This window comes from Salmo trutta, chromosome 3 (assembly GCF_901001165.1).
Source record: "Salmo trutta chromosome 3, fSalTru1.1, whole genome shotgun sequence".
Classification (NCBI taxonomy): domain Eukaryota; kingdom Metazoa; phylum Chordata; class Actinopteri; order Salmoniformes; family Salmonidae; genus Salmo; species Salmo trutta.
Window position 1 is genome coordinate 57621175 of NC_042959.1, and position 9950 is coordinate 57631124.

Here is a 9950-nt window from a genome sequence, read left to right on the forward strand (position 1 = left end):
AAAATTTAATAAACAAATATATACATATATACATACACACAAACACACATACACACACAACTGTTCAAAAGTTTGGGGTCACTTAGAAATATCCTTGTTTTTGAAAGAAAAGCTCATTTTTTGTCCATTAAGAAACAGACGCCTCACAAGTCCTCAACTGGCAGCTTCAGTAAATAGTACCCGCAAAACACCAGTCTCAACGTGAAGAGGTGACTCTGGGATGCTGGCCTTCTAGGCGAAGGTGAAGCTGGTTGAGATAATGCCAAGAGTGTGCAAAGCTTTCATCAAGGTAAAGGGTGGCTACTTTGAAGAATCTCAAATATATTTTGATTTGTTTAACCCTTTTTTGGTTACTATATGATTCCATGTGTTATTTTATAGTTTTGATGTATTCACTGTTATTCTACAATGTAGAAAATAGTAAAAATAAAGAAAACCCTGGAATGAGTAGGTGTGTCCAAACTTTTGACTGGTACTGTGTGTGTGTGTGTGTGTGTGCGTGTAAAATCATATTTTTTGCAGTGGTTGCAACAATTTAGATCCACCTCTGCTAAAATAATATAGAGGAAACTACCTTGAGAAGCTCTTTAACCCTTCCACACGTTAGAACTAATGCTATTCTTGTCGGTTGTCACTTGAGTTTCCCCCCTATTGAGCAGAGGACAGACAGTGAATACCCTCACCCTCAGCCACTCCACAGAGCAACAATGGCAGCATGCTCTCTGGGAGCCGTGTGTTCTCATAGCAACCTATATTTACACCACTAGGAGAGAGAGTCTTGCTCTCTATTTGGTAGCAGCTGGGTATTTATGACTGATAGAAGTATCCTGCAAAAAGTGAATGACCCACATGCATCTAGGGGACATTTGAGCTCCACAGAGACATTTGTTTGCAGTTGCTAAGAGCATGCAGCTTCCTAATTCAGCATATGCCCCGACTCTCAAATGACAAACCACTCGACGGGTAGACTAAAGCCCACCCTGTTTTATTTCTGAGATGGCAGGGTCTTCATTGGCTTTCTGATAATAACAACCTGGCCTATGCCTCTGAAGTGTCCATTTAAAACTGTATTTGGCTCTACTACAATACAATACCCAGTTCTCTGAGCACAGTAACACGGAAAACCCCAACAGGTAGCCTAAAGTCAAATCAGTATAATAAAATAATGTACCAAGAACTAGATCATGAAGGTTGTATTGGTTTTTAAATGAAAACATAAGCCCATGAATATTTTCATATATTTGCCTTGCTGTTTTCATTATGTTTAGGTTATGGTTCGCGGTGCCTCCGAAGTTTTTTGGGGTGTATTATTTTTGTTGCGTATAGATTTAAAATGTTTCTCCTTTTAGATAATGATAGCGGGTGAGTCACTAAAGAGGGCTATGTGGATGTTTCGGTTGTAGACTATGTAGAGGGTGTATTCCGTTCCTGTCCAGAGCACTCCAACATCAGACACTCCCCCCCCATGGCCTCTTCCCAAATGCCATGCTCTGTCATTACCCACCCACACACGCTACACCATGCTCAGAATACTCCAGCTCTGCTAGCCTCGAACCATTACACACCCACACACCATGCTCAGAATACTCCAGCTCTGCTAGCCTCGAACCATTACACACCCACACACCATGCTCAGAATACTCCAGCTCTGCTAGCCTCGAACCATTACACACCCACACACCATGCTCAGAATAATCCAGCTCTGCTAGCCTCGAACCATTACACACCCACACACCATGCTCAGAATACTCCGGCTCTGCTAGCCTCGAACCATTACACACCCACACACCATGCTCAGAATACTCCGGCTCTGCTAGCCTCGAACCATTACACACCCACACACCATGCTCAGAATACTCCAGCTCTGCTAGCCTCGTACCATTACACACCCACACACCATGCTCAGAATACTCCAGCTCTGCTAGCCTCGTACCATTACACACCCACACACCATGCTCAGAATACTCCAGCTCTGCTAGCCTCGAACCATTACACACCCACACACCATGCTCAGAATACTCCAGCTCTGCTAGCCTCGCACCATTACACACCCACACACCATGCTCAGAATACTCCAGCTCTGCTAGCCTCGAACCATTACATACCCACACACCATGCTCAGAATACTCCAGCTCTGCTAGCCTCGAACCATTACACACCCACACACCATGCTCAGAATACTCCAGCTCTGCTAGCCTCGGGCCATTACACACCCACACACCATGCTCAGAATACTCCAGCTCTGCTAGCCTCGAACCATTACACACCCACACACCATGCTCAGAATACTCCAGCTCTGCTAGCCTCGCACCATTACACACCCACACACCATGCTCAGAATACTCCAGCTCTGCTAGCCTCGAACCATTACACACCCACACACCATGCTCAGAATACTCCAGCTCTGCTAGCCTCGCACCATTACACACCCACACACCATGCTCAGAATACTCCAGCTCTGCTAGCCTCGAACCATTACACACCCACACACCATGCTCAGAATACTCCAGCTCTGCTAGCCTCGAACCATTACACACCCACACACCATGCTCAGAATACTCCAGCTCTGCTAGCCTCGCACCATTACACACCCACACACCATGCTCAGAATACTCCAGCTCTGCTAGCCTCGAACCATTACATACCCACACACCATGCTCAGAATACTCCAGCTCTGCTAGCCTCGAACCATTACACACCCACACACCATGCTCAGAATACTCCAGCTCTGCTAGCCTCGGACCATTACACACCCACACACCATGCTCAGAATACTCCAGCTCTGCTAGCCTAAGACCGTTCCAAAGCTGCTGGTTCTGGGAGGGACAGGACTGTATTGACTATAACCACATCTCTGGGGGAACAAGTGAACACAGCTCCTTTGGCTCTAACAAAGGTGCCTTCTGGAATAAATTACTCATTAGCAGCAAGAGAGAGAGATACATGAATAAGAGAAGAGCATCTCTGGGCTACCGTTCTCTCTGACATCCACCTAACGGAGAGGCAGAGGCACCACTTGTCGTACTGTAACAAACCAGACACCACCCCTCTTCCCTTCACAGTAGTCAGAGACATCTAGGTGCCTAGGTCTGGTCATCTGCTCCTGGTTGGTTGGTGACTCAGGGCTGCCTGATCTATGTACGACTGAAGGTGAGACATCGCATAAGTAATTACAGCCACAGGAAAAAACAGTCAACATATTCACTTCAACTACATAGAAAACACGGTTCTTTGGCTGTCCCCATAGGTAGGATCCTTTCGGTTCCATGCAGAACCCTCTGTGGGTAGGGTTTTACATGGATTGGGTTCTAACCTGGAACCAAAAGGGTTCTTCAAAGGGTTCTTCTACGGGTACAGCCCCAAAAAACTTTTCGGTACTAGATAGCACCGTTTTTTAAAGAGTGTATGCATGCCGCCTACCTAGTGAACAAATAATGACAAAGCATCCTCACTTCAAAGTACCTCAGGAATGTCTTAATGCAACTATTAAATATAGCATACACCATCGAGCAGTGTTCTGAAGTCATTTCAGAAGTAGGCTATTGACACAACAAATACATACAACTATAGTTTACTTATAAGACACATGGCTGAGTGGACCAAACAAAGCCTCTGAAGCCAGATGGTGCAGTACTGAGTTAATAGGGTAATTATTTTAGCATCCCATATTACTGCAGATATGTCAATGTTCCAAAGGGCACCCTATTTCTATATTGTGCACTACTTTTGACCAGGGTCCATAGGGCTTTGATCAAAAGTAGGGAACTATGTAGAGAATAGGTTGCCATTTGGGAAGCAGACTAAGTCTCTGCTCTGATCCACTGACCGCTTCAGACCACAGTCTCAGACCAACTTTCACTTAGCCATGACACATGTCATGAGAAGACCTGTCCCCTTTAATAGAGACAGTGTCCCATGTATGTCTGGACAGCATTCAGTCTCTCTCAATCCCAGACAGAGACTAATCTTCGAGGATTGCACATGCTAGAGCAAACAAGAGACACCTATACTGTATAGCCAACCCTTTACACCAGGTCTGCATCCCTACAATATATAGTGCACTACTTTTTACCAGAGACCTATGAGCCAAGGTCAAAAGTAGTGTGCTATATAGGGAGTAGTGTGCCATTTGAGATGCAGACCAGGATTATACTGTATAACCTGGCCCTCTAGACCAGCTGCTGTGTGTGAAACCATCCCCGGTGGAGGGTAATATCCCACAGGACAGGGAGTAGATCACTGAGCAGTGGGGACTGGGGAGGGAGGGAGGGCACAGAACAGCAGGAAATAACAATTAGCTTGTTCCATACTCCCTAAGCAACTCCCTCAATTAACAAAGCTCTGCTGCAGGGGAGGACTCAGAGAAACACATATTATACCACTCCTCTTTTAGCCATAGACACTTCCAGTCACAGAATGAGACTAACATATGATTATGGTATTTGTTAAATAAGGGGAGGCTACTGCAGCAAAGGTGTGAAAAAGGAAACAGATGTAAACAGTGGTAAACTAGTGTCAGTACTAGCATCACCGTATGATAACCTAAAGCATCATTATAATCAACAGCTGCTCTTCCTCTTACTAAGAGTCTAAGAGAGTGTGATGGTGCAGGTGAAATAATCACAAACATCCAAACCAACCAATGTAAGAACATGGCTATTAATGAACACAAGATTACTACCACACCGAACCTAATATTTGGGGCTAGTCTCAACTGTACTGTACACTGATCAGTCTTCACCACAAACCCACCTACCACACAATCCTCAGACTACACAGTCTGACAGTGGCCCAAAATAGGTCCTGTAGTTTAGTGCTCAACTTGTGTTCAAACAGCCCGTCATATCCACCATGCAGGAGAAGACAGTGAAACTAGTCAACAGACTGCTGTAGAGTAATGACACACTTAAAACGTGTTCATGTTGCCCTCTTGACTACAATAATTACATTTAAAAGCAATACATTCCCTAAAATGGTATGCATGTGTGTCTACATAATTATGATGTAACCTACCAATGAGTTGAAACGTATTCGCTTCAAAACTATTCTTACTTGAGTTGTAACTGCGTAAACAATAGTAAAACTAGATAGGGCAGGTCCCAATACAAGTAGAGTATACGCACAGAAGAGTCCATGGAAGTAATTCATCTGCTGTGTGTGGTGGCAGTCAGAGAACTATTTATAAAGACTAGTGCCAGGCAGTCAGGTCATTTTAAAACCGATGGCCAGTAAAACAGGAGTAGTTATTTCCAGCCATATACCACCGCCAACACTGCTCTCTCATCTTGCAAAAAGCTTAAAATGATCTTCTCTTGAAAAACAAATAGAAATGTCTGCTCTGGAGACAATTTGGTCTGAGACCCATTACTACACCCTTCTAGATGGTCCCTTAGTTCAGACACAACAACACCAGGCCCAGGCATTTACAGTAGTAAACACACATACTGCTAATTAAGAATGTTGGCCTAGGTCTGTACACTTTAGCCTTTTAGACCTGGGACTGGAACTGCTCATAGCCCCTAAAACACACACAATGCTCCAATTCACACAAAAGAGAAACAACAAATAGACTCAAGCTAACTCCAGAGCAGTTATACTGTAACTGTATATCACCTTATACAGTGAGTATCCACATGTTTGAAACACACCAAAATAGTAAGCGGGACTATTTTGCAATTGTGTCATCTTCTATATGACAATGTGCAAAATAAATATACACATACAATTAAACACATACTGTTGTGATCAAGATTGGACTCCCTATAACATCCTATAGCACAGTAAGGCAGAGCAGGGCTAGGAGGAGCAGGGCTCTCTGGGCTAGCTAACCAAAAAAGGCTGGCTGGTGTCTCAGAATGTCTGAAAGTTTTGTCCCAAATGGCACCCTAATCCCTATGTAGTGTACTACTTTTGACCAGGGTCCATACACAGGCTCAGACATTAACCACAGACTGCCAGTTATCTGCCTACCTGGCCTTTACAGGGCTTCATTTGGTAAAGTCCTTCATCACTTTGAAACCACATACTGCTTTAGTAGCCTCCACTGAAATTGCCTGCTCAGATTTCAAAATCTAGTCACCCATGTACCAAAATGAGCATTAATCTCCTCAGAAGTGGACTGTGTCCCAAATGGCACACTAGTCCGTTGACAGGGACCATAGGACACTGGTCAAAAGTAGTGCACTATACTATATAGGGAATAGGGTGCCATTTGGGACATGACCCATCTCCTCAGAAGTGGACATTCTTACCTCCCTGTGAGTGTTTTATGGGCTTCGTTTCACTTTAAACCTCCCTTCTTGTTCTTGCCATGTAAATTAAAGCTGCTAACGCCTCTGTGATGACGTTAGCGGACTTACTGACAAAAGGAGAACACCCTAACAGATGGCAGTTGTCATAGTAATCTAAAGAGAACCTTTCACCAACTGGTAAAGGTACAACCTTTGACATGTTCCGTTGGGATTAAAAAAAAAAATATGAATCTAATAACTGAGTCGTTCCCCGAAATGAGTGCCTTTTGCATCCTTTCATATTTTAAGAAGAAATTGTAGACAAATATTGAATTTGAAAAACCTGTTATATTAAATGAAGTCCCCTTTAATATAGACCACATAAAAATTCAATAAATCCAATTTTTTATATGACTAAAAACTTTTAGCATTTTGACATGTCCCTCTATGCATCCTCTGTAACTTCCAGGAAGATTTTAACCCACTTAACCCCAAGTTTTCACCATCATTGTAAAGCCATAGTTTTGTTGCTTTGATCGTCATTTCTGATAACTATTATGTATCTTATGTGATTAGTGATTCATTTTAAGGTGATACATAAGGTCAGCCCTGTTTAACTCTCACTTTCATTTTTATTTTTGGAACATTGATCATCTAATTGTCAAATCATAGTCTAAAAGCAAGTGAGCTGGTTCTACTCTTTTTTACAATTTTCTGGTATTTTGTGGTGGAAAACTGAGCGGATCGAGCATAACACATCAACCTTGTTACCAAAACTAGAAATGTTTTACAAATGTTTTGTTGTTGTGAAGCTTGCATTCAATAGTCCCTCCCTGTTGCACACAACAAGCTTCCCTTCTCCCTGTCAAGGGGATTTATGGCTGATTTAATAAGTCCTCAACCCTGTTACAGTCAACCCTGTTACAGTCAACCCTGTTACAGTCAACCCTGTTAATAGGCATTTACTAAAATAATTTCTTTATTTAATCTCTTGAGATGGGGAAACATGTTTTTTAATAAGGTGCTCTTTACGACATAAAATAAATGTGAATTTAATTATTTGTTTTTTTTTGCCAAGTTACACTACTCAAAAGGCACCTAATAAATGGAATGACCCAACTACTGCTTTCTTGGCCAGGGATCACTTAAAAAAGAGATTTGAAAAATGTTCAGTTAATGGGAACAACCAATGAAATGGCACCATTGGTCTCCAGAGGGACAGGCAGAGCAGAGAGTAATGTTCAGCAACTGCTGTCTTTAAATAACCACTATTCATCATGTGCTTTCTGCAACATGTCATTGGAGGTGATTATATAAAAGCCTTCAGCAGGGTGGAGGAGATGCAGGGCCATAGGTGCAAAATACAAAGGATTTTGTTTACTTGCAGGTAATAAGGGTTGTGGACTTCAGCCTCCCACAACAACACCAGTAAATAGATTCTACCACATTATGACACTTGAAGGATAGAACGTGTTTCTGCACAAAAAGATATAGAATAATAACTATACAACAATCCCAGTACCGAAGTGTCCGATTTACATCTGTAAGAAGATTTGAATTACACTGTATAATGTAATTGTGTAGATTAGGAAATATTTAAAGTGCCTAAACAGTGTAACCCAGCAGTTTTAGAGATGATGTTTTGTGTTGCCTTGAGTCAACAACAACAGAGGTGACAAAAGAACTACAGAGACAGTAAAAATTCAGTTACTGCCACTGCACAAAAGCTTCTGTTGTGGACTGACCCACAGTTGTTTTCCAATCAGGGGTCATGCAATTTGTTTTCCATAGAATTCAACTACACTGGAATTCTCTGCCTGTCAATACATACGATACTGTATGCTATGGCTTTTGATGTGTCTACTGACAACTACAGAGAGAGAAAGACTGTTTTAGGCTTACAATAATTCATGAAGTGTATATTGTTTTTAAAGAATATAGCCTCATATATATTATATATATATGATATATGCAAAGGCCTGCTAGGTGGCAGATAGGCATTCTCCATGTTTCTCTTGTATCAAGTCACCTTATGACCAAGTCTGTCTCCATCACCATTCCTCAATATTATGATAATTGGATTGTTTGAACAGTTATTCAAACACAATACTTATTAATATACACATTTGGAGTGGGAAAGACAAACAATTATTAGAGACCTCAAATTCCTCACACTTACCCTATTGGAGGTTTTGTGGCTGTGTTGACTTCTCCAAAATCCATCTTCTGCATGTGGCACTGACTGTTTTTGCTAATATCCAACTTCAATGGTAAACGTTTGGCTATCCTCAATATTTTCCTTTTGTTCTGTCATCAAGGACACCAAAGCTCTACTGATATCTAAGCCCATTGATATCCAAATAACCGATAGAAGGACAAAAACAAAAAAAAGTGTTATTTTATCATTTATAATTCTTAAACAAAATATGGGTGCTATTTTTCTAATGAAACAATAGTTGAGACTTTTGCTTGTTTACTTCTAGGCGACAACGCAGTCAACACAATGTAGGCTAGGCTATTTAAAATAAATACACATTAGTTTCACATTAATTACAAAATAGGATTTATTGGTCCATACAAAAGTGACTGCTCAAATTTGACAGTCATTTGCAGACTAAAGTCCTGCAACATAGTAACAGTTGTCTTCACAACAAAAAGTCGCAGCGCAGAGATACAAAGTAACCGCATAAACATTCAGGGTGTGATAGGTAGAATAGTTAACTTACGTCGACTCTGTTTTAATTCATATTCTCATAACAGATAATTGCAAAGCGATTTCGGAATAATCCGTGTAAATGCCGGTTGTCCCTGTTCTTGTCCGAGCCCGCCTTCGTCAGCACTCAAATGTCAATCATGCTCATTGGGAATTCACTGCCACTTCTTGCCAGCTCCAGAAGGCGAGCGAGCAGTAGGATTGGGACGCACAGAAGCCAACAGTTGTCACCAGTCTCCATTTTTTTTTTTACTGAGACCCACATTTAACTTAAAACACACTCACGTTTTGATCGCTGTTTATACATTAATACAACTATTCTACTAAATATGTAATATGCTAATAATTGCATCTAGCTCTGTGGAAAGAATGAGTCCATTTTATAGGCAGGCTGTAAAGTGACACTATCTGGACATAGGGAGCATATTAATTAAAAGGTTATTTCTATTGAGTTAAACGAACGCATTGATAATGAAGAACTCACAGTTGCCAATTTCATAAATCTCTGCTTTATCCTATTGAAAATCCAACTACTTGAATTTAAACACTGGGGATCCCAGCATCCCTTGCAATAATTAATTCACTTAAACCCCGCCCATTTCTTTACACACAACAACAGGCTGCCTACATTACACACATCGCTGATCATCCAAGAATATCTAGAGAACATTGATATTTCACTGTTCAAATAAAAAACTGAAATGAACAGAAACGAAAAATATATTTCTAACTTTACAATAATGCAATTCTAGTGTTAGATACTAATCATTGCACAAAGATGACGGAATGATTTTAGTCTTCAGATCAAATATGGATCGATCAGTTTGAGGATTGCAGGAAATCATGTTCACTTTTAACAACATGTATAGTATAATTATCAAGAATATATAGAGAACACTGATATTTCACTGTTCAAATAAAAAACTGAAATTAACAGAAACTAAAAATATATTTCTTTCTTTACAATAATGTAATTATATTGTGAGATACTTATCATTGCACAAAGA

General features: G+C 41.0%; 1 protein-coding gene across 6 annotated transcripts in view; it reads right to left on the minus strand.

Annotated features, from left to right (window-relative positions):
- LOC115180543 (protein cordon-bleu) overlaps window positions 1-9404 on the minus strand; it is a 67768-nt gene extending 58364 nt beyond the window's left edge. For 4 of the 6 annotated variants that reach the window (XM_029742744.1, XM_029742718.1, XM_029742735.1 and 1 more), the window contains exons 1-2: window positions 8957-9403; window positions 8410-8570 (exon numbers count right to left, since the gene is read on the minus strand). In XM_029742744.1, the coding sequence (XP_029598604.1) occupies window positions 8410-8462 (53 nt within the window). In that variant the 5' untranslated portion in view covers window positions 8463-8570; window positions 8957-9403. Of the gene's footprint in view, window positions 1-8409; window positions 8571-8956 lie in introns of all 6 variants that reach the window. The other 2 variants (XM_029742710.1, XM_029742726.1) reach the window with 1 other exon arrangement.
- Between the last annotated feature and the right edge of the window lie 546 nt (window positions 9405-9950).